We start from the raw sequence: 26,569 nt of genomic DNA, 5'->3' as shown, positions 1-26,569 counted from the left end.
TCCGTAATCTGTGGAGAGAAAAATAGAAGTTATGTACTTACCATAACGTTCCATGTGGAGTGTTCATCTCGCCTTTGTTCTTACACATGGGTTCGGAGCCGATCCTCGGCTCCGTGCCGGCCTCTTGCAAGCTCTGCATCGAGAAGAAGCTCGAGACAATCTAATACCCACAATCCCCCTCTGCCTTTACCTCAGATCTAGTTTGCAAGCAAACCAATCTACATAACAGCACATTCATGCCATACATCTATACATACATAAACAGACACATATAAGTATATGTGTATACCAACTATGTACAGAGAATAATGACAGTAGCAAAAATGCTTCTGGCCAGGCATCAAAGAACGTTCTTCCTAAGGGTGGGAGGGTGGGACTGTAAGAACAAAGGCGAGATGAACACTCCACATGGAACGTTATGGTAAGTACATAACTTCTATATGTGATAGTGTTCAATCTCGCCGTTTGTTCTTACACATGGGTAGCGTCCCTAGCTCCTAAATCCTGAGGAACTCACGGGAGGACGTTCTTGAGCACAGTGGAACCAAAGGTTGCCCTGTCCCTAGAAACCTTATCTACTTTATAATGAGAAATAAATGTATGTGGCTTAGACCAGGTAGCAGCCGCACAAATAGCATCCAGAGGTAGGTGAGCTGCATGAGCCAAAGACGTAGATATTGATCTTGTGGAATGTCCCTTGGGTTTGTTTAGAAGGGGTTGATTTGCAGAATCGTATACAAAGATTATACAATCCGTTAACCACTTTGAAAGAGTTCTTTTGGTAACTGCAAGTCCTTTCCTGCTATCAGCAAAAGCCACAAAGAGTTGATCTGTTTTCCTGTGATCTTTTGTTCTATCCAAATAAAACCTTAGCTGTCTGTGAACATCCAATTTGTGTAACATATACTCCATTTTGTTGGAGTGGTTTTTGAAGAAAGTGGGTAATTCAATGGACTGATTAATGTTGTTAATAGAACACACTTTAGGGAGGAAGGATGAATTGGTTCAAGAGAAACTCTGTCAGAGTGAAAGATCAGATAAGGGTGCTTGATGGAGAGAGCCTGAAGTTCAGACACTGCCTAGCAGAAGTAATGGCTACCAGAAAGAGAGTTTTCCAGGACAAAAATTTTAATGGGCAAGAAGAGGCAGGTTCAAAGGGGGGCAACATTAATTTAGATAGTAACAAATTTAGACTCCAAGGTGACGAGGAGATCTGACCGGAGGTCTAATATGAAAACTCCTTTTAAGAAGGCTTTACAAAGCCTGTGAGCCATGATAGGAGCTCCACACTCTTCCACATGGAAATTGAAATGGCAGCCAATTGAACTTTTAGAGTAGCAGGAGAAGCACCCTGATGAAATAAGTCTGTTAAGAACTCTAAAATCTTATTCAAAGGAGCTGTAAAGGATCAACGTGGTGTGTATTCGCCCAGAATACAAACCGCTTCCATTTGCTAGTATATGTTTTAGTAGTGGAAGCTTTATGAAGCCACTAACATATCCTGGACTGCTGGTGACAAGAGATCAGACCTGGCTAAGTTGGGAATTGGAGCAGCCAAGCTGCTAGATGGAGTGACAGAAGCGGGATGGGGAACCCCTGACGAGTGAGTCAACAGATCCGCTCTGGGTCCAGAATCCAGGGTCCCCGAATGCAGTGAATTTTCAGGAAGGGAAACCAAATTTGACGAGGCCAGAATGGAGCAATGAGAATTATCGTCCTGTGAAGGTTCCTGGCTTTCTGGAGAAATTTCTGTATCAGAGGAAATGGAGGAAATGCGTACAGGAGTCCCGGGGGCCAATCGTAAACCAGTGCGTCCCTGGGGACTTACCCTGGAGGGGGTAATAGGGCAAAGTAGCTCCTGCATTTTGCGTTCATTGGAGACGCAAACAGGTCGCAGGAAGGCTGGCCCCATGTGCGAAAAATCCTTTTCGCCACTGACTGTTTCAGAGACCACTCGTGCGGTAGCAGAATTGCTCTGCTCAGCCTGTCGGCTATGACGTTGGATGACCCCGGGATGTGCGTTGCTATTAGAAAGCGACCCGTGGACTCTGCCCACTGCCAAATTCTCATGGCCTCTCTGCATAGTTGATAGGACTTGGTTCCCCCTTGTTTGTTTATGTACCAGACTACCGACATGTTGTCCATCTGAACTGCAATAGTCCCTAGAGGAAGAAGGGGAGCAAAGTGTTGCAACGCTAGAAACACTGCCCTCAACTCTAGAACATTGATGTGCAGATTGTACTCCAAATTGGTCCATTCGCCTTGGACTGTCTGTCCCTGAAAGATGCCCCCACCCTATCAGGGAAGCGCCCGTGGTCACCGTGAACTGTGGGGTAGCACAAACGGCCTCCCCTGGGAAAGGTTGCACGTTTGGAGCCACCAGTTCAGGTCTGTTTTGCAAGTCTTTGTTATGAGAATCTCGTGTGTTAGAGGTAGTTGTTGAAATGACCATTGAGCAAACAGTAGCCATTGTAGAACTCTCATGTGCAGCCTTCCCAGGGGAATTGCAATAAGGGAGGCTGACATGAGGCCCAACACCTTCAGTACTAGTTTTGCAGGAGATTTCCTTGACAAAAGTAGAAGACGTATGTGAGTCTGCAGTGATAATATCCTTTCTGGGGGAAGCCTCAGAATTAATTGCCGTGTGTTTAACTCTGCTCCTATGAACAAGATATTTTGTGATGGCTGAAGTAAGGACTTTCCGAAATTTACGGAGATCCCTAGATGAACACACAGTTGAAGAACATAGTCTCTGGCCTGCAGTAGTTGACGCCGGGTGGTGGCTGAAAGGAGCCAGTCGTCCAGATACGGAAACACCTGGAATCCCTGATGTCTCAAGTGAGACGCTACCACTGCCATGCATTTGGTGAAGACCCTGGGGGCTGAGGTCAGACCAAAGGGCAGGGCTCGAAATTGAAAGTGACTGGCTCCCAGCCGGAAGCGCAAATGATCTCTGGATGCCCTCAAATCCGGGAAAAATAGTCACAATCAGGTAAATGTCACAATCAGGTAAATGTCAAATCCGGTATAAATTTGTCTCAATATAGTATATGGAAAGGGTGTAGGCCCCGGTACAAAAATACCGATAAAAAGGTTAACGGTACCAATGAATTACAGAACCACAACACAATCACACAAGGTAATACTGACAATCTCAAGTTAAATAGAAATCTCAATAAAATACAACAAAAAGTTATATCTTAGCTTAGAAAACCCTCGAGCTAGCTCCCAACGATGCGAATGCAGCAGCGGCAAACTAGATCTGAGGTAAAGGCAGAGGGGGATTGTGGGTATTAGATTGTCTCGAGCTTCTTCTCGATGCAGAGCTTGCAAGAGGCCGGCACGGAGCCGAGGATCGGCTCCGAACCCATGTGTAAGAACAAACGGCGAGATTGAACACTATCACATCAGAAATTGTTCCCTCAAAATCATTTCCCCTGCTCATTACACTAGAAATATTCAGAAAATGAAGAATTCATTTTTTTTCTTACCAGTATAACCAGAATGTGTGTTTTAAAATTTTGGCAGTATAGGCACCTGTACAGTGACAAGAAGCCTGCTGCAAAAGTACTTCTTTTGGTTCATTTATTTCCTCCTTAAAGCAGCAGGGAAAACAGCTCACCAGTTAGGCACACTGCATCTTTATTACAACTGTAAAACATACATTGTGTGCAACATATAATACACACATAAGTGTGTATGGTAATGTTTGTGTGTGTATATGGGTCTATATCAGAAACACAAAATACCAAAAGCACAAATGTGAAAACATCAAGACGAGAAGAACAAAATGTCAGAAGGTCGAACTTTTAAAACACTGCACCATACATTCATGAAATGCGCAACACTGAATGCAAAGGCTGTAGAATATACAGCAGCTGAACTAAGTCCATTCGCTACGCTCTTGCACTTCACCATGTGAATCCACCAATGACAATAGTGTATGAGCAACATTTCTGTCCTTTCTGTTAGCTTGTATACATTTACTTAGCAACTGATAATGTGTGTCCTAATGTCAGCGTATTCCAGTTACCACAGCAATGCTACATTGGTTTCCTTAAGCGGTACTACTTTTGAAATCTCATTACTCGTCAATGTGTGGTTCGGTGCTGTTTGGTGGAATAGGCTAACGTTAGGAGGAGAACTTTAATAATAAGGAAAATTTATGATTTTTTTGATCACTGGTACAAGCTTTCTTAAAGATGTATAAGTAATATTGCAGGTTGAATTTTTGATTAAATGGACTTGATCATTTGAGTTTCAATTAAATGAGCTTTCATTGAAATGACATGGACCCATATGTGTAAGTGTGTGTGTATTTACATATAAATATACATATACAGTAGCAGGCGATAATGGAGAACACTGGACCGAGCATAAGTGTAAATCCAGAATACTGAGTGACATGGTATAAAGAAGAGAGCTACGGCTCTGTTGTTTAGAGATGCCATGGATGTGTCTTACTGCAAAGGGGGTTTTGTGTCTAAAACAGCAGTTCTAGGAGGCATGTTGTGGAAAAAAACAAAACATCTTGAAAGAGCCTGAGACCGTCTGGAGATGCTCTGAATCCAGTCAGATGGAGGCTACCTGAGTTTATTGTGATACCAGCCATAAAATACACACGTGTGATGGTTTCAAAAAGTCACCATGGACAGATCATATATAAAAACACAGCTTGATTCAAATTCCACAAATTAATATATTAGTCCACTTGAAATTGCAGTTTCAGTAATAAAACAAAACTGTACCTTCATAGCAGTGTCCAGGCCATAAGTTCATAGGTGTGTACTAGGCTAATGGCCCTGGGGCCTTTACAAGCCTAGCCATAGGATTAGCCTGTCATAATGCCACCCAACCTTAGTTCCCAGTGTCTCTGTCAAGTAGAGCCACTGCAGTTATCCCTGGGGTAAATTTTCTGTTTCCCATCCACTCATCATGATTTCTCTTGAAGAGGGTCAGAAAGGTGCTCTGCTTGATATGTATGGGAAGTCTATTCCATAGCATGGGCAGTCTCTAGGTTATGAACCTGTCCCTCCAGCATGTTCTGTTAATTGTGGTAATGAGGTTGAGGTCTCTGGAGCATGTGGTACGGAGGGATTGGGATTTCTTTAGATGTAGCATTTCTAAAAGAGCTGGGTCAGACATGGCTAAGTCAAGCACAAATCACCTCTAAGCAGGTGATATGAGACAGAGAATAGTTGGAATTTTTTTGAGTCTGTCCATATAGGACAAGTGTTTAAGGTCTAGGATACTCTTTGTGAGGTACACTTGCGGTCTCTCCAGTTGTTGCAGGTGTCTAGAGAGGTACATGCCAAATGGGACACTGTACTCGATGACTGGCCTAATGAGGGAAGAGTAGAGGGAGACAATTACCTCCTTCTTCCTGGATGCAAAATCCTTAGTAACGAGATGTGCCACATAGAAGGACTTTCTGACCCCAGTGGCAATGTGGTGATCAAAAGAGAGGCTGCTGTCAACCTGTGTTCCCAGAACTCTTATAATGCCTTCTGTGTTCAGTGGACTACCATCAATGTGGTAATTCATGGGAACTGGGTTTTTCCCAAAGGGGATGACGACACATTTTTTGGGATTGAGCTTAAGGCCATGGTTCTGACACCAGTCGTTAGTCTCAGTGAGGCCATTCTGTAGGATGTCAACATCACTTGGGGAGGTGGGAGGTTGGTTTAATGGTTAAGGTGCTTACCTTAGAAACACAAGGTGCAGGGTTTGATTCTGACATGGGGTAATTGGCTAGGCTTAAAAATGGCCCATAAGGGCAGTTAGCCTAGTATGAACCTATGACCTATGAGCAATAATGGCTCCCAACTTGCAATCCTCTGCGAACTTTGTCAGCCACAGTCCCGTGTTGGCCTGGACTTCAGAGACGTAGATACCAAACAGAAGAGGACCCAGGACCAAACCCTGTGGGACTAGTTGGCAGTCTGACCTGGAGTCAGCTACTTTCACACTCTGAGTTCTATATGTGGGGAAGTTTGCAACCCGCCTAGTAATACAGGGGTCGATGCCTAGCTTAATGAGTTTTTCTATGATTCCTGAGTGGGGAATGGTATCAAAAGCCTTGGCCAGATCAAGGTAGGCTGTATGAACCACCTTGCCTTCATCCACAGCTCTGGTGACTGACTTAAAGAAGTCGAGCAAGTTGAGCAGGCATGATCTACCCTTCACAAAACCAAACTGTGTGGGATCCAGAGTTTGATCCCCTATATATCCTTGTTTATTAGGTCCATGATGATGCGTTCCATAGCTTTGCATATCAGACTCATCAGGCTAATGGGGGCGATAGTTCCCAGGGTCTGCAGTCGCTCCTCCTTTGTGGAGAGGGATGACTGTAGCAGTGCGCTATTCGGTAGGGACAAAGCCTGAGGTGCTAGTTCACTCTGTAGTTCATGTAGAACACAGTCAGGGATACTGTCAGGTCCCACAGAAGCTGTATTCTTGGCCTTGGACAGTACTGTTTTAACCTGTGCAGCAGTAATACTTGGTGCCTGGCAATCTACTGGTATTGTGATTGGACCTTTGGGGGGGGTAAAGTTGGCATTGAATCTGTCGGCCAGTATACTGGCAATATCTGTTGGTTCGGTATAGGAGGTACCATTGTGCAGAAGCTCAGAGCAAATCTGGGTATCACCGTGGAGATTCTTTATATAACTATAGAAAGCCTTGTGGTTGTCTTTACTATCTCTGCTGCAATTCTGCTTTCATAGCTAGGTTTAGAGGAATTGATGAGGGAGCTCAACCTTTTGTTGAGGCTGATAAGGGAGTTTTTCCAGTCTTGGGACTTCACCTTATTCCGCATCAGTTTCCTCCTTCTGTTGTAGAGTTTGTTTATGGCAGGGGACTACCAGATTGGCTTCCTTTTTTTGGAGGAGAGCATCTTGGCTCTATTAGGTATGGCAAGGTCCATGCATTTGTGTACATGTTCGTACAGTGCACCGGTGTATGATTCAGTGGTCATGCAACTATTCTCCATTTGCATGGGTGCTGTGAAGTTAGCCACCTCTGTTTTTAGAAGCCGAAATTTAGCTTTGGAGAAGTTTTTCATGGTGGTTACCTTTGCGGGGTGGAAGGGATGTGGATTTCCGAGGTGATTAGTTTGTGGTCAGATCTAACCAAGGAGGAGCTGACTATGGGTGTAGAGTAACGGTTGCCCATGTTAGTAATGACCAGGTCAAGGATGTTGCTACCTCTAGTGGGGGTAAGAATGAGCTGGTCCAGGGCATTGGAATTAAAGAATTCCTTGAAACGTTGGGCGTGTATTGGTACATGAGTAGTTTTCCCAGTTAATGGAGGGGTAGTTGAAATCGCCTAGTAAGAGAGTGTTAGGTTGGACCCTAATATTCTCCAGGGTGCTTAGGAATGTGAAGTGTGAGTCTTGGGACATGGTTGATGATCTATAGCAGGCTACGACCTGAATTGTTGTCTTATCCAATGTTAGCTGCTCCTGAAGTATCTCTGATGCATTATGTTGGGCTACCAGTCTGGAGGTGTGCGCATCCTTTATGAATATGGAAACATTACCGCCTTTGGAGCTTCGGTCCAAGTTCTGGGGCCGAAAGGTGTGGAATGAGTTATAGCCTGGTAGTGCAGGGCTGCTTTCTGCTGCCTTGAACCAGGTCTCTGTTACAGCACAAATGTTGATGTTCTCCATTTTAAGGAGTGCTTCGAGTGAGTGCATTTTAAGATTTAGACTTCTAGCGTTGAGCAGCATGACCCTCAGATTGCATTTGTTTGTAGCTGTTACGGTGGTAATTTGGTCTTTGGAACACCAACTGAAAAAGACAGTATAGGGGTGGCAAGAGCCTTGGCCAGTATCCAAAAGCCCAGGAGTGACAGATGCAGGCCATGTCTGGCAAAGTGTTGAGGTTTGTCAATCATGTCATACCAGGCAGACAGATACTGGATCCCCTTAGAATGATACCAGAAACTTAGCCAATTGTTGAAATCAATCATTTTCTGCTTGTACTGTGGTATCATTCTGGGTGATGGTAGGATGCTGCTCAGGGCTAAGGTCATACCCGCCTGGGCTACATAATCCGAAAGCTCCTCCATGTCTCTTTTCATGTAGTCTAGGGAGGTACATCTCAGGTCATTCACACCCACATGTACAATGACAGAGTCATATTTGTACCTGTTGTTTAGGGATCTGAGTGCATGTGTTATCTGGTGGATCCTGGCACCTGACAGGCAGCTGACTGTTACTGTCTCCTTATTCAGCCTAGTGAGTGGGACATCAGTTTGACTCACTATCGAGTCACCTATGACTAGTGTGTTGGGCATGCTGTTACTTTCCAGGGTACATGTTTGTCTTATAGCCAAAATGAAAGTCCCGGGCTGAAGACCTCTCACATGTCATACTTTCAGCTGTAAAACAGGTACTTACACCATGTACAACCCACAAGTTAGCCCCACTTGGATCCTCTATCACTCTATGCTTCTATGTCATCCTTTCAGATGATCCATCAGAGAGCATTAACTTCCTGAATTTATTCTTTCAGGCTACACCCATTTATACTACACTAACTGGCAATTAAGACCAGGTGATCTGGCTAAATGCTCTGAGAATTTTCCTATATTCCATGCATTCTTTGAACACATTTAAAGGCACATACACATTTTCCATAACAAAAAAAAGGTGTTTTCCAGTCATAGCAAAAGAGTGTAGGCCCTGGAAACCCATCAACATTCCTGTTGGCTAGGCTGAGTTTGTGTATCAGTGTGCACCAATAACCATCAAAAACATCCTTTATTTGTATAAAATTTCAACAAGAAGCACATCAATTTGCAAAGAGCGAATAGATATGGTGTTCTTTATGTGTTTATGAATGTTTGTGTGTCCGAGTCTGTCTTGTGTAGTGGCAGTGTTATGGGAAGGTTTTAATGATGTTAAGGTGTAGGGTTAGAGTTGGCGAAAGGGGCAGCATTAGGGTTAGGGTTAGCACCCACTGCTAAAGTGGTGCAGGGGGACAGAGCTGTCTCTTCCCTAACCCTAACCCTACACCTTAATGTCATTAAAACTTCCTTAAATACTGGCACTATTCAGACAAAATTCAGTCTAGAGTTATGGGGGGGGGGGCTTAGTTTTAATACTGGGAGAGGAAATAGTTTTCCTCTCTTGATATTTTTTTTTTTGCTATTTTGTATGATCAAACTTATTTTGTCGCTGTCTTACTTTCGACATACACAACAGACCCATATTTATATATATGTATGTATGTGTAATATATATATATATATATATATATATATATATATATATATATATAAAATACAAAATGACGTCACCATCATTTGATACTTCAACCATAAAATCAGATACAATTAAGTTCATTTCTTTCAGCACATGTATAACAAAATTAGGACATGAAAAATAAAATGCATAAATAAAGGGTAATGGAGAGAGGAGGCTATTGTAATAGTGATCTATTAAGACATTTACTGTTATGTCAAGTTTACTTACACAACTGTACTATGTTCAACATTAAATCACTGTAGCAGTAGACTAAGCTATTAGGGTAGATTACCGTAGCTTAGAAACATATAGAGAAGAAGATGAAGAAAATTAAGATTCCAGGAGCCCCTGCACAGTGGTCCAAGCAAAACCTGTTCTGGATGTGGAAAAGCAATCCAGTTTGCAGAGCTTTGTAAAATTATGTACTAAGGATCATGTTGCTGCCTCCAGAATACTTGAACAGTCCACTCCTTTCCAAAAAGCCACAGAAGAAACCAAAATCCTGGTGGAATGTGTTCTAACTCTGCCTGAAACTGGCTTATTTTATTATTGTAAGAATAACAAAAGGAAATAGCATGAGATAACCATCTTGCAAGTATCTGCTGTAACACTGGTTGTCCTTTCCTCTTACCTTCATACAAGACAAACAGTTGCTTGACTTTTCATGAAGGGTTGGATTTTGTCTAGGTACAATGAGAGCAGTCTGCAGATATCCAGAATATACAGGGTTCTTTATCCCTTGTTTTTTTCAGTACTGAAAAAAGGAAGATTAATGGACTGGCTTAAGATAAACTCTGAGCTAACTTTAGTTATCAAAGAAGGATCACTTCTCAACAAAATCCTGTTCTTGTGAAAAATTAATTAGGGTTGACTTAACATATGAACTTCTACATCAGACACTCTTCTAGCAGAAGTCAGCGCAATGAGTAAACCAGTCTGCCATGTTAAGAACCTCAAATTTGCCTGACGAGCTGGTTGAAATGGAAAAAAAAGAAAGCTTATTAAGCACAAAATTCAGCTGCCATGGAGAAGCCATCAGTTTTTTAGGTGGACGTACATGCTAAATGCCTTTCGAGAATTGCTTGACTTGGGAATAGGAACAGAGAATAGGAGGATCCAATGGTTGAGAAGTAGAAATAGCTAGCAGATGTATCTTAATAGTAGAGTATGAAAGGCCAGAGGACAATAACTCACAGAAATAATCGAGAACCAGAGGCAACCGGACCTTATAAAAGTCCTAGTCCTTGGACTGGCACCAACTAGAAAATGTTTTCCACTTAGGCAGAAATGGTTTCCTTGTAGCATTTTTTTAGGCTTGCATCTGTACCTGCTGCACTTCCTCAGAAAAAATGTGCCAAAAAGGTATCAAAATTCTATCATACAGGCAAGTAAACTGAAGAGTATTCAGGTTGGGGAGTAACAAATAACCCCTGGCTAATGTGAATAAATCCAGTCTATGGAGAAGCTTGTGGCAACTGCCACTGGCCAGATTCAAAAGAAGAGAGTACCCCTGAAGCCTAGGCCAAAAGGGAGTCACCATTATTATCTATGAGTCCTTATGGATCTTTAAAAGAACCACAAATATCAGAGGAAAGAGACAAAGGTGTACAGGAACATTCCTGACCATGCAAATGAGAAAGTATTTGTCTTCCAGGCCTGTCTGCATGGAATTCAGAAACAGAATTTATTTAACTGTGTTCCAAAAGGAGGAAATCAGATCTACATAAGGGTTAATTCCTGGAAAACCCCCAATGTTCTGTTTCCATTCATGAGGACCTGTTCTGGTCCTGCTTAGCCTGTTTTGCCAAAAAGTTTTGCTCTGATGGAAGGTATGAAGCCTAAAGAGTCAAACTGAGCTGAATTGCTACCTCCCTGGTTATCACAGCAATACTGCAGAGGGGGTAAGTTCTGTTTATGTACCACATCACTGTGGTGTTGTCTGCACAAAGTTGCACATGTCCTGGAGGCCACAGATAATTTAGATTCACAAAGCATTTATCACTGCCTATATTTCCTTGACTTGTATGTGCTTTTGTCTGTTTTGTTTGTTACACACACTTGCACTTTCACACTTTTTGAAATCACTCCCCATGCCAAGTCTAATACATCTGTTGTGACAGACTGAATAGGAGGTGTGATGGAAAATGGGAGATCTGGATTCTGAGAGATCTGATTGACCCACCATAAAACCTTCCTCCTTACAAACCCCTTAACAGGGATCTAAAAAGATAAAAGATGTAAATCCTGATCTGAGGTACCACTGAATTTCAGTCATATGAATCTAGGCAAGGGACTAGTAAGAATTATAGGTACCATCTGTCCTGAAATGATGAGAAATTCATTGGCAGATGTTAGAGCAGAGCTTGCCTAGAAAAACTCTGGAAGAACTGTAAGTACATCCCTACTTTGTTTGGATGAAGAATAGCTTTCTCAGGGCAGAATCTACCACACACCCAAGGAAAACTAATCTGTGAGAAAGGGATGAACTATCCAGAGTATGTAGGATTCTTTCTCTTTATTTCAGAGTACCAAAAAAAATAGAAATGAATGGATTAGCTTAAGGTAAATCATTTATCTCTGCCAACATTTCTTTGACATTTACGTGCTTTTTTTTGTCCGTCTTGTTCTTTCTACAGACATTTTACACCTTTTGAAACTACTCCCTACAACAGGTCTGAAGCATCTGTTGCAACAAACTGAAACCCTACATTAAGTAGGAGATTCTGAACACTTGTCAAGCACTCTTGAAAACTGAAAAAAAGTCTGCAAATATAAGACCATCATCCAAATGTGGAAAAATGTGAATGTCTTGAATCTGCATTAAGCAAATACTGGAATCAGGAGCGGTAGACAGTTCAACAAAGGGTAAGACACAGAGTGAAAGCTAGATATAGAAAATTTTAAGAAATGTCTGCCAATGGGTATGTGATGGTAGGCATCTTTTAAATCTAGCTTTATCATGAAAGCTAGTAAAGGCATGAGAGGTAAAGGTTTGAATGGATAACATTTCTTGACAAAAATACTGAGAAAGGACAGATCTACTACTGGCCTGCATGGAAAACTGCACATGGCTCCTTTCATAATAAGACCTGCAATTCAGAAATCTTTCTGGCTGAGGAGACTCCAACTTAAAATAATTTTCCAGAAGATATATTTAAAATCAGATGTACTAACAGGCTCAAAAAGTGGAACAGTCAATTTTTCAGTGACAAAGTTCGAGTATCAAACAGGTGCCACTGAATGTTTTGGAGGCTTGAGATGGCAAGCTGCCTTCAAATACAGCTTTAAAGCAAGTGGCATGCTACTTGAAGAAGAATGCACGTAGAAAGAAATGCCAAACATACATATTAGTATTAAATAAGGCAATGACATAGTAAAGAACCTTAAATCCATAACAAGAAACTGTGTTTATTCTCTTCTTTTCACACAAATGGGAACTAACACTCTCTCATACAAATCTTTAGTTACCTCCCCAATAACATGCCCCCTTCCCCGATGCTTATGATATTCAGGGATCCAAATGGTTTAGGGTGTGCTGTTAGGAGGTCTACATCACTACATTGAATGGTCAGTTCAGAAATTCTGTTCATCAAATTCCACTCATGTGGGGGGCTGTGTCCCCCACAACCCCCACTAATTATATATACCAACTCAGAGATCGCACTACAATGAGGAAAGGGAAAATTTCCCAATCCTCACTGTACTTTGATCTCAGTATGAACAGTCTGATGAATGGCATGTTCATTGTAAGTGCACTGAAAATGCCATTCGCTGAACTGATTTTTCATTGAACTGCTAGGCTTGAAAGGGCCTTTTTGTCTGTTAGCCTAGTAACAACCTATGAACCTATGGATGGGGATTGAAAACAGAAACAAGTTAAATTCTGTTGTGGGCAAATGACTGATAACTGCATTCCCATTTACTTGATTAAACAATAAAAATCAGATATAATTTTGAATGAGCCAGTCACAAAAGAACATATAAAGGCAATACAGCAGATCTTTTTGGATGTATTTTTGGCTGCCAACTGACTAAGACTATCAGACACTAAATGAAGTTCACCTCTCACACCATCTGACCTGTACAGCCTGTTTAGCCTTAGATTAGGGCCATGTTCAGGAGGAATAACCAGGTTGAAGATGCATCTAATTTCACTCAGATCTAATTTCATTCAGAAAGAGAGGGACATTTTGGAATGCACCTGTAGAGGATCATCTTCAGCACCTCCTGGGCATTATGCATTGTGTCTGTTCTTCTTGTCAGTACACTCGCAAGGCAGGATCAGCAATACTGACAATGCAGGCATACTTCCACACAAGTCCCAAGAACCAGTACACTTACAGTGTTGGCAGCTTGATTTACCTTTTGGCTTGCTTATAGTCACTGGTTTCTGCCAGTTGCTGAGTACAGATTATGACCTACCCAGCACCCTCTCCCTTTGGCCTCCCACTCCTCCCCCAGCTGACAACTCTACCTCTGGACCGATAATTAAGCCCTTGTCTATGAGACTGAAGTCAGAGATCTCCACATCTGTTCCATGGGGCTAGCAATTAGAGACAAAGAGCTTATTGCTGCTACATAAAGATTTTTTTGATTTTTTTTTCAAGTATCTGATAGTGGTGAAATTGAACTCTGTTGCAATTAATGGTCATTAATTTTGTAATTAAGTTTCATATAATAGACCAGAATGAATTACTGAACTCTTTCCTCATCTGTTATAATACAAAAGCATAGTAAATCTACTCCAAATGTCCTCACTAGGTCTTTCTCAGCACACCCTTCTGTGGTTCAAAAGCTACCTCTTCAATACGTATCAGTTAGTAAAATGGCACTCCACGCTCTCTCCTTATCTCCCAGTCACCACCCGTGTACTACAATGCCCTATCCTCGGTCCCCTCCTCTTTAACATTTTCACCAACACCCTCTATACATCCACAGAACAGGTTACCCCAATACAATACGTAGATGATTCCACTCTCATTTCCACATCTGACAACAATGTGCACCTCCAAAAACATTACTCAGGAAGCTTTAACAGCCACTGAACCATGGCTTTGTACAGTAACTCACAGCTCATGCTCAACCGAAAAAAGACCAGACTACTACTTTATTCCCCAAATCCATTGAGCACAAAAAACAAGATTTACATTCCTCTCTCTTGATAATACAACCACTGAAGTCAGTTCTCATAGCAAATTATTAGGGTTGATGGTGGATGATAATCTTACATTCGACCTGCATATACAAAATTGCATTAGATAAACTCATCAAAAACTATAGATGCCTTACAGAGCCACAAACTTTCTCACCAATGCAACTGAAACTACACTCATCACTACTTATCTTCTCCCCACACATCTATATGGTGCTTCCATCCTCGCTAACCTCTAGGCTTCAAAAAAATTAAAACTTGAACGATGCTATAACAAAGTTGCTAAATTTGCAGCAAATACCCCTTTCAAAGCCCACCACTGTATAGCAGTAAAAAGCCTGAATTGATTAGAATTACATAATCAACTAATATATACACAGCTTCTTATCTCACCTATAAAATTATCCAGCATCCATCTGCCTGTCCGGCAATAAAAACAGTCTACACAACTATGTTCCCAGTTGGTCAATGTGATCCATTCACCAAAAACTCCTATCTCTCTACAAACCTATCAAACCTGCTGGGCATTTTCTATACCCATACAAGGTTCCTAAGGCCTGTAACTCCTTACCTGTATCCCTCAGGTCAATACCTTCCCTTCCATCTTTCAAAACCACTCTGAAACACTTCCTATCTAAAATCTGTCTCCATTCTTGCTCAAAACCAGGATAAACTATATCCCTAAATATGAACAAATACCTTTTAATTCCTTATAACTCCTTACTCTTCCTTCTTCCCTTACTTCCTTACTTCTATCAAATTTTCCTCCCTGACGTTCTCTCTTAATATACCATAAGCCTGTTTTTCCCTCACTTCATATTGCAATTCCTTTGTATTAAACTAACTTACCTTTAATTTCTATTGAAACTGTCTAACATTTCTCTAAATATTACCTGACTGCCATATAAGTTGAAGACATTCTTAACCAATGTTTTTATATTATGTTTAATGTACTAAAATTATTTAAATTGCATATGTTTTGCTTTATTTTTAAAGACTGTAAAATTATTGTTCTTAAAATGTTCTGCAATAATTTTAAGCTTTTCCCCACAGGCCTCCACTGAAAATGGGCTTACACTCAGTTAGACATCCCCAGTAATCAAATATCAATAAATAAATGACTCGTACATATACTAGACTGTGGGAAAAAATGGCAAAAATAATGTGAAATAAGACAGTTGACACCAGCATCTGTAGAGACTGTATTCTTAATTAGTGAAGGAAAAAAGATGACCAGGGACACCAGATATTTAAAGGAAGGGATTTTGACAACAACATATTCATCAACAATTATCAGTAGGATGACTCCTCACAAATATTGAAGAATCCATCTTGATGTACTATCACCTACTGATGGACAGTCTCTGTGACCTACTGCCTGAGACACTAAAAAGAGTCATTAAGTACCTCTTTAGTGTATCACAAAGTCATTAAGTACCTCCATCAGTGCTTCACTCTCATAATTAACAAGGAACTGCAGTTATGGCAGGACTCTATACAGCAAAAGTATTTATATCATTGTCATCTCATACATCTGACAGTTAGCATCAACAACATAAGAACAAGATGCAGTATGACTGGACTGGGCTGATGGCACAGTGGCAGGGTATCTTTCCCACTGCTGCTGACCCAGTTCTGCAGTCAAGTTGCCAGAAGCAGAAGCACAGCTAGCTCAGCCAGAACCCTGTGCCAGTACAAAGAACCAGTGCCCCACTCCCTCAGTTCTTTAAGTGAAGAAGATAAAAAAAAGCACTTTACTGTATCTATTTTAAGCTGATCTAGTGATCAGCTTATTACAGATCCATGCCCCCACCCCAGCCACTGAAGACCAAATAAATAAAGACATTCCTTCTATTGCCACCAATCAGATGGTCAGATGAACAATACACCACCCCTGCCCAGCCATTCAGGTCCTGTTTTTGTGCTCTGCCCCAACCCTCCTCCCTTTTAATAAAAAAGAAATAAATAAAAAAGTTCTTCTTATAAACTGTAGCAAACAGTTGCTACAACTTATACCCTGCCTGCATGGAGCACTATGGCACTAAAGTTTTAGTTAAAAAAATTCTTATAAATTGCAGCAAACTGCTTGCTACAAATGTAGCAAACAATTGCTACAGTTTATACCCAGCCTGCAAGGAGTGCTACAGTGCTTAGATTTTAGTTAACAAAAATATTTTTTCTAACTTTTAAACTGTAGTAAACTGTTTGCTACAATGTACCAAGCTGTTGCTACAGTTTAGACCAAACACAGAAAGCTACAGCTCTCAGGTTTGACTGAAAATGCAATACCAGTTTTTTATGTGCCCCCAACACTTTGCACCTAGGCAGTTCCCCTTCTCTCCCTGCCCTAGCTATGCTCCTGGTAGAGGACCAGTCAGGTGGGGAAGGATGGCTAAGCTGCCAGGTTGCTTTTCCATTCCAAGAGGAAAGTCTGGGATTATATTATGATATACCTAAATCATAGGTGCCGGCCTAGGGGTACTAACTACAGCATACTGCACTCACAGCATGCAACCAGGATGTCTTGCTGGATATCACTGATATCAAATTGCAGAAACATATGAAGGCCTTCTAAAGGCATTACATACAGGGGTAGGCTTGAGGGAGGTTAGAACACAAAGACTGCAACATAACAGGAGTCAAAGATTTCAATTACTGGGACGTTGCTCCTAGAAAGAATGAAAGAACTTATGCAATGTAAAGTATGAGGACTCCAACACACAGAGAAGTAGGTAGCTATTTTTGTGCAGAGGCTGTCCCTCGATCTGGTGCCCCCCTCAATTAGAAAAAAAGCAAAGACTTCTCACCTCAGACTTCAGCAGCAAAAAAATTAAGCAGTGGTTACATTTTTTTCCCTACACATGGAGTGCTACAGTACTTGTATTTTAGAAGCAAAAATAAGTATTTTCTCATTTTGAACTGTAGTGAGCATTTGGTACGGTTTATTCTACACATGGAGTGCTGTAGCGCTTCTGTTCAGAAGCAAAAAAACACACAAAAAAAAAATCTTTTCTCATTTTAAACTGCAGCGAAGCTGCTACAGTTCATGCTACACATGGAACACAGCAGTGCTTTTCTTCTGATAGCAAATGCATTTGAACAGAAGAGTAATCAGGGTTTGCTGATCATGTCCCCCTAATATTTTGTGCCTGAGTTAGCTGCCCCCTTCGTCTCACACTAGCTACACTTCTGTCAACACCCAAACTAATCTGAGGTCAGTGTGAGCAAAAACATTTTATGAAAACATAATTAATAATGAACTATGGAGTTTTACTTACTCAAAAATAATACCAGAAATGGTAAACATGGATAAAGAAAAGGGAATTATCTATCATTATCCATTCTTCTACATGTGTTCATCTCTCTCTACTTTTCCCTGAATAATATCAGCATTACTCACCGAGCCCACTTCTTGTCCCAGTGCTGCATTCACCACACCCTTCAGAATATATTCCTAGGGAAAAAAAACATACAGACACATAATACACAAAGCAAAACCTCCAACAAGCTACTGCAGTTGCTAAAATCTAACACTCTTGTTTTTTTTCATTATAATGTTTGTGTCACACTATAGGTATTATGAAAACTGCTTAAATATAGGGATATGGAAAATGAAACAAATGCTTGCTTTTCATAAAAGATAAAAAAATGAAAGCAAGAACCCACTGATAAAATACATCTAATTTTGGTACATGAGAGATAGCTGTAGCACTGAATCAGCATAGTAATTTACACCAAGCATTTTATAAATGTTTATTAATGGATGGCAAAATTAAGTGGCAACAAAACAAGCATAAAATCCATAAAACATAATGTTAGTCAAAACAAAAGATACAGAAGAGGGGGAGGTAAACTTGGATTGAAAATGTAAAGCTTACAGCATTAACAAAGATGATCCTTAAAAGAGATCCTGGTGAGGTTTAGTTCAGGCAATGTTAGACCTATGAAAGATTAACAAGCATGACTGAGTGATACAGAAAGAGAAACAGAAAAGAAAGATTTAGCCATTTCACTTAATGGGAGTAGTCCAGTCGTCTGACGGAAAAGTTAAGCAAATAAAAGGTTAGTAGCAGTCCAGAAAATTTTATTTTTGACTATTTCCAGACTCAGCTTAGAAATACAGAGGGCAATAGATGCACAATGTTGAGCTTAAGAAGAAGTAGTAGTAGTAGTCAAGAGGAAGAACTAGATTATAGTTTAGAATATTAAACTGCACTCTCAGAAAGAAAAAAATCCTTTCTGTTAGACTAAAAAGTGTTATTTATCTTCGTTTCAGTAGGAGAGACCAGGAAAAAATGAAAGGGAATATGAGTCCTGGGAGAGAAGGATCTGTGTTGGTCTTTTATCAAAATAACATTTATAAATGGTGACATGTTACAGATGCTTGTTTTAGCCGTTCCTGAAAGTTTATGGGTTGTTGTCTTTAAGAGTTCTTGGAAAAAAAATCTCACAGTTTGGGGGCAAGTATAGAAAAGCAATGATCTCTGATTGCTAGCTTGTTTTTGTACTGTTTGTAGAGCTCTAGCATTTTAGGTTATGGGACTAGAGTCTGTAGGCACACTATCTGATTATGAGTCCATTATCAAAATGGTTGAAGGGTTCATCTTTAATGAAATTATACAGATCTGCTCTTTGGTTTATTGGAAGTCATTTGTCTTTCCCGTAATAAATGTCTGGGATCAGATGCACTGGTTATTTCAATGTGGTGTTCAAAAGTTAATCTTTGAACTAGCTATATTTGAAGATAATGGGATTCTGCAACACTATAACTGGGGAGGAATGAGTTAGTATGCATTTGTCATCTGCTAGAAATTCTGGTAAGTTTTTGAGGTGTTCTGAATAGCATAGCTTTAGTTTTTGGAGTTTAATAGGAGATGATGTGCTGTGAGGCAAGCCTAAGTACGTGCATGTCTTTTTCTAGTTATGTGTAGAGCAAAAATAAATAAGCTACTGTTATGGGCCTGGAAAATATCACATTTCTTAGCACCAGAAAGTAGATGAGTAATTAGGAAAGGAATACTCATGGAAATGTAAGGCCAGCTATGAATGTACAATTGCAACTAATTCAAAAGCAAACCATAATTCTTTCTTCAGCTATATTAGGAAGCTCAAGAAGTAACATCCAATTTTCTACTCAACTTATCTTCAATGTTACATTATTATCTGACTCCAAATTCATTCCTAATATTCTTGCAGACAAATTCTGTTCCAATTTCACCCCACAGACACTCCCTTTTTCCTCTGTCCCTTCTATTCCCTCTTACAACCCCTCCTGAATCAATATGAACCAAGTACTTTTGGCACTTTCTGAAATTAAAAACATTACTTCCATGGGTCCTGACAATATCTCTGGATGTCAGCTGAGAAGTGTGAAGTCCCACCTAGCAAAACCCCTCCATCAACTTTTCAACATGAGTTTCCCCAGTGGTCATGTTCCCACGGTGTGGAAAATGGCAGTTGTGCTACACTTATGTAATGGTAATCCCACTTTTGATCCTGGGAATTACAAGCTTATTAGTTTCACTTATATTATTTGCAAGGCTGTGGAATGTATTATAATTGAACTAATAAACAAAGATAAAGGTGACCTTACATTCCTTGAGATACACATACCTGCCTTTTTAAAATGCATATCATGCCTACTGAATCTGGTTGAGATGTATGAAAGGGTTGCTGAGGCTATACAGAAGGGGAGCATACAGGTTACAGGTATCTGGATCTTGCCAAGCCCTTTGACACTATCCCTTATGCTGGGATTACTGACAAACTCTCCCTGCTCAACATTAACCCATAATTCCCTGGATTGGTAACTGGCTGAGGGTATTTGCTCTAGATACAAAAATGTCACCAGTGGTATCCCACAGGGCTCTGTCCTGGGTGCCCTCTTCTTTGGTATACATTTCTTTGACATAAAAGCCAATATCAAGGGACTATGGTTAACTAAAGTGTGCTGCTGATTTTGGTTGGGGTGGTTATTAAATACCATTCTGATACTTAATTCTTCAGCAAGGACTGGACCAAACAAATGCTTGTTATAATAATCATGAGTTTAACCGCAACACCAAGAAATATCTCTTTTGGTAAATCTAGCATCACTAATGTTCACCATAAAAACAATATTCCACTTAAATTTGAAACAGTCATCAGGTACCTGGACACCTACACAGATAACGCACTCTCCTTTGATCACCAGAGTTGGTTGTTAGAAAATCCTTCTATTTTGCACAACGTATCCTTTGTGGCATCTCACCAAGTTCCAAAGAAATTATAATTACACTTTATTAATCCCTTACTTGGGCCATCATTCAACAAACCGTTCAGCATGTAACTCAAGCACCTAAACCAGTTTGAGAGACCTCAACATTTATTCAACAAAAAGATATTAGGTTTCAACATCCTTAGCTACTACGATAGACCAAAATCCCTGACCCTCTAATCAACTGTCATACAAACTCCTGAGGAGTGATACCTGTTTAGGTTTCTGGGCTATGAATGATCCAGCATTCTTTGAACTCTCTCACCTAAACAGAACCAATGTAAAGCAAACACCTGCTATACAGACCTAAACCTATATAATAGTATAGCACCACCAAATAGCATGACAGATACCTAACCCAGTGTATACCATGCTTCTGGAATAGGTAGACATTACATATCAAGCACAGTACTTCCCTAGCAATATTTAAAAAACAGTCTAGATGACTATCTCAGTAATCACAAACTTTTGCCAAAGATTTGTGGAGAATATCCACTCAATGGAAGACTTTGTTAATCTCTCACAGTATTGGGTGATGTGGCTGAGCTTCTTGATGGCCTCCTTTGGCTATAAGCTTAGTAAACCTATGAATCTATTTTGATTTGATTGCATTAAGAGAGTAGTGAGACCTACAGATGACAATGTCATCTGCATAGAGTAGTACTCGTAGACAGTGTAGGTGTAAACAGAAGATGAATACAATGAAAAAGAAGGCTGACAGGTCTGAGCAATGAGGAGCCCCTTTGTAAATAGGGGCTCAGTGTGACAGGGCAAATCTGATCCTAACTTGAAAGTATTTTCTGGAGAGGAAACTGGTGAATCATTCTGTTTTTTTTTTTTTTTTTTGCTAATTTCTGCAGCTAGGAAGGTATGAGCTAGCAGATTATGGCTTATCTGGTCAAAGGGTTTGCTAAGGTCAGCAAACAATACTTAGATTCCCTTTATCTGTAGGTTCATAGGTAGGTACTAGGCTATCTGCCCAAAGGCATTTATAAGCCTAGCCGGAATGTGTTGGCTTTCGCTGCCCCCTTAGATTAGTTCCCTGTGCCTCTGTCCAGCAGAGCCACTGAAGTGATCCCAGGGGTAAACTTCCTGTTTCCCATCCACTCGTCAAGGTTTCTCCTGAAGAGTGTTAGTGAGGAGCTCTGCTTAATGTAGAGTGGAATCCTGTTCCAGAGCATGGGAAGTCTCTGGGACAGGAATCTATCCCTTCAGCATGTCCTATTTATTGTTGTGGTGAGGTTTAGATTCCTAGAGCATGTGGCTCGAGGGGATATGGTTTTCTTTAGGTGGAGCATGTCCATCAATTCTGGGTTGGACATGGCCTTGTATGTCAGGCACAGATCACCTCTGAGTAACATGTCCACCAATTCTGGGTTGGACATGGCCTTGTATGTCAGGCAGAGATCACCTCTGAGTAGGCGGTATGCAACCGAGTACAGCTGGAGTTTCTTCAGTCGAGCTGCACAGGGCATCTGTTTGAGGCCAGTGATCCTCTTGGTGAGGTAATTCTGTGGTCTTTCCAGCTGTTACAGGTGTCTTTTAAGGTACATCCAAATGGGGCATTGTACTCTATGATGGGTCTGATGAGTGATGCATAGAGGGGCACAATGACCTCTTTTGATCTGGATGCAAACCCTTTTGAAATTAGGTGGGCCACATAGAAGGATTTTTTAACCACTTTGGCAATGAGATTATCAAAGGAGAGATTACTATCTACTTGGGTCCTCAGATCCCTTATTTCATCTTCCATATTTAGGGGGCTACCACCTATGTGGTAATTTGTAGGTACTTTGTTTTTTCCAAAGGGGGTGACTATGCACTTTTTGGTATTTAGCTTGAGGCCATGGTTTTGACACCAGGTATCTCTCTATGAGACCCTTTTGGAGGATGTATGTGTCAGCCGGAGAGTCAATTATAGCCCCTAGTTTGCAGTCATCTGCAAACTTGGTCAGCCATTGTCCTCCAAGTGTTTGTCTGTACCTTTTGAGAAGTATATGCCGAACATGAGGGGTCCTAGGACTGAGCCCTGGGGAGCGCCACTTGTAACTGGTTTAGAGTCAGACCTAGCTCCCGCAACTCTTACCATGTGGGTTCTGTCCGTGAACCAGTTGGAAACCCATCTTGTAATGTAGGGGTTTATGTTCAGGCTGGTGAGCTTGTCTATAATACCAGAATGGGGAATGGTGTCAAAGGCCTCTGCAAGGTCTAGGTAGGCTGTGTGGACCACCTTTCCCTCGTCTATAGCCTTGGTAACTGTCTCAAAGTAGTCCATCAGGTTTAGGATGCATGATCTGCCCTGAAAGCCGAACTGGGAAGGGTCCAGTGTTTGGTGGTTCCCAATGTCTCTGTTAATGAGATCCATGATGATGCACTCCATAGCCTTGCAGACCAAGCTAGTCAGGCTTATAGGGCAATAGTTCCCGGGGTCTGTTGTGGCTCCACCTTTGTGGAGTGGAATAACCCTTGCTGTGCGCCACTCTATGGGCACATAGCCTGTGGAGAGGCTGAGTTTGAACAGTGTGTTTAGGTGAGGAGTTAGTTCATCTTTCTTCTGGTATGGTTATGGGCCCTTTTGGGGGTGAAGTTTGCACTGAACCTGTCTACCAGGATGTTGGTGATATCGGTTGGTTCGGTGTATTTTGTGCCATTCTGCACCAACTCTTAGCAGATCTGGGAATTGCCACTGAGACTCTTGACATAGCTAAAGAATGCCTTGTGGTTTGGAGTCCTTGGCAATTTTTCTTTCGAAGCTAGGCTTGGATGATTTTATGAGGGATAGTAGTTTCTTGCAGATACTGATCAGGGATGTCTTCCCCTCTTGGGATTTTACTCTTTTCTGTACTTGTTTCCTCCTTCTATTGTATAGCTGGTTTATGCCAGAGGTCCACCAGACTGGTTTCCTTTTCTTGGAGGAGTGAGTCTTGGTTTTGTTCGGGATAGCATGATCCATGCATTCTTGTAGGTGCCTGTAGAGTGCATTAGTAAAGGATTTTTCTGCTTGCACAGCGTTATCCTTTAGCATGGGGGATTTGAAACTTTCCACCTTGGACTTAAGTAACATGAAGTTTGCTTTTGAAAAGTTTTTCATGGTGGTTTCTTTGACTGGGGGTGAGGGCGGAATGTGGATATCCACAGTGATTAGTTTATGGTCAGATCTAACCAGTGAGGTGTTGACCTCCGGTGTGGAACACCGGTCGCCCATGTTGGTGATGACCAGGTCCAATATGTTGTCACTTCTGGTGGGTGTGTTGACTAGTTGATCCAGGGCATTTGAGTTTATAAATTCTAGGAAATGTTGGGCAAGGGAGTTGGTACTTGAGTAGTTATCCCAGTTAATGTTTGGGTAATTGAAATCACCCAATATTAGGGTGTTTGGTAGGACCTTTATGTTTTCCAGTGTTTCCAGAAATGCGCAATGGGGATCCTGGGACATGGTGAGTGATCTGTAGCAAGCTACAATTTGAATTTCAGTTATGCCCATTGTTAGTTGCACATGGATGATCTCTGAAGCAATGTGCTGTGCCATTAACCTGGAGGTGTGGGTATCATTGATGACTATGGATACGCTCCCCGCCTTTTGTATTTCGGTCCGGGTTTTGTGGCCGAAATGTATGGTATGAGTTGTAGCCTGGTAGTACTGTGGTGCTCTCTGGAGCCTTAAACCAGGTTTCTGTTACTGCACATATATCGATTTTCTCCAAACTAAGGAGTGCCTCGAGTGTGTTCATTTTGAGGTTTAGACTTCTGGCATTGAGTAGCATTACCCTCAGTTTTTTTGTTACTTGTGCTATTTATGGCTTTATGTTTGTCTTTTGAGCCTTGCCTAAAAAAGGCACTATGGGGGTGGCAAGAGCCTTGACCAGTATTCGAAAGCCTAAGGGTGACAGGTGCAAGCCGTCTCTAGCGAAGCAGCGTGGCTTGTCGAGCATGTCATCCCAGGCTGACAGACACTGGATCCCCTTTGAATTACACCAAAAGCTTAGCTAATTGTTGAAATTGATATTTTTTTCTTTATACCGTGGTATCATTCTTGGTGAGGGCAGGATGCTACTCAGGGTCAGGGTCATACCGGCCTAGGCTACGTGATTAAAGAGCTCTTCCATGTCTCTTTACATGTAGTCTAGGGAGGTACGGCTCAGGTCATTCACACCAACATGGACAATGACAGAGTCATATTTGTACTTGTTCTAGAGTGACCCGAGTGCTTGTGTTATGTGGCGGATCCTGGCACCCGACAGGCAGCTAACAGTAACCTCCTTGTTCAGCCTAGTGAGTGGGATATCAGTGTGCCTGACTACAGAGTCACCTATTACTAGTGTGTTGGGTATGTTATTTTGCCTTAAGGGCTGTGATTGCGTGGCACACTGGTTTTGTGAAGTATGTGTTTCATAGTTTGTGTTGGGGGGTGGAGGTTGCTTGGATGTCTACTTTGGAGGTCTCTGGTGCTTTTGCAGATTTTTATTTAGTGCCTCCGAGTATGTTTTTGGATCTTAAGTGTGATTCCAAATTGCAGTCTTGGTACTTCTGCCCAGAATCCATGCTGATGAGAGGAGAGAAACGGTATTTTTTTTTTTGTGGGAGGAAATCAAGTTTGTTTCAATATTCCTAAGGAAGGTATAGCCGATATGGATCTCAAGCTGGAGGGCTGTGTTAGGACAGTGAACTTTAGAAAGAGGTTAGATTACCACATTGTTGGCATGATGTTTTGTGTAATGACTAAGATTGTTTGTTTATTCATTTATTTGTTTAGAATACTCATCCACTGAGAACCAACTTCATTTTAAACCTGGGAGTAAAAATAACACAAGTTCAATGCCAGCTAACTTCTAAGAAAGCATTCAACTATTGAACATTTTGTTTTCCATGTTAGAAATATTTGTTTTGTTTTTACTTTTGGTTTTACACTTCTTCAGTCTACAGTGGTGGCTGTTAACTCAGTTTTTAAAGATGATAATGCAAAGTTACTAAGCATTACAATTAACAATCAATGTAAAATACAAAGGATTACAAGTAACATTTGCCGAAGGAAGTACATTTAAAGAGAACAGAAGAAGTTTGTACTTACATGAGTTGCAGCTGGTGACTTCAAAGCTGGAGGGGGCTGCAGGAATCAACTGAATGGGTGGGGATAGGTCAATGACCATTACCTGTGAACAAACAACAGATGGGGGCCAGTCGCTTTCATCCATAGACTGTCTCAGTACCCACTCATTATTGCCACTTCATGGACTATATACACCTCATCTTTTAATCTCCATCCTTAAATACATGCTAACTGGACAAGACTCCACTGGTGTAAGTGTGAAGGAAGCAACTGAATTAAGTTGGGGGTACTGAAGTCACAAGGTTCTAGATGCTCTGAGGGGCATCTTAAAAAGTTTTCTTACAACACTGTCATTCATTGATCACCAGAACAAAATCATAACGAAGGAAAGAAATTTGGTCTTCTTTTTTATTTTCTTTTTTTTCAAGGAAAAATAAATTGTGCCGAAGCTTAATGTTCAGAGTTAACAAAAAAAGAAGTTATGTGCTCACCATAAAGTTCCATGCATGTAGTCCATCTCACCGAACATTATTACGTGTGGGTTTGGAGCCGATCCTCGGCTCCAACTCGGCCGCTTTTAGAAAGCCTGAAAACTTCTGATTGGCTCATGGCTAGGAGGTATCCCATGGTGCATGAGCACATTCCACATATCTTGTTTGCTACTAGTCTATCAGGATAAGACAGGAAAAGGACAAAGGTCCAGAAGAATAAACTGTAATAAAGGTGCCCTTTATGGTATAAACCACTGTAGAAAAAGAAAAACTGTTTTCAGGTCCTCCAGGAAGGGGGCTGGTGGGTGGGTTTGTAATAATGTGCAGTGAGATGGACTACATACATGGAATATTATGGTGAGTACATAACTTC

General features: G+C 41.1%; 1 protein-coding gene across 1 annotated transcript in view; it reads right to left on the bottom strand.

The window, feature by feature from the left end:
* The window catches only part of TTC26 (tetratricopeptide repeat domain 26), a 2,373,990-nt gene that overhangs the window by 986,952 nt on the left and 1,360,469 nt on the right, over positions 1-26,569 (bottom strand). Inside the window, exon 11 of the mRNA XM_044073993.1 lies at positions 17,803-17,856. Coding sequence (XP_043929928.1) covers positions 17,803-17,856 — 54 coding nt within the window. The remainder of the gene's footprint in view (positions 1-17,802; positions 17,857-26,569) is intronic.

This window comes from Protopterus annectens, chromosome 1.part1 (assembly GCF_019279795.1).
Source record: "Protopterus annectens isolate FY-2018-M chromosome 1.part1, PAN1.0, whole genome shotgun sequence".
NCBI lineage: Eukaryota > Metazoa > Chordata > Ceratodontiformes > Protopteridae > Protopterus > Protopterus annectens.
Note: the sequence above shows the minus strand (reverse complement) of the source record. Positions and strands in the feature narration are given on the sequence as shown.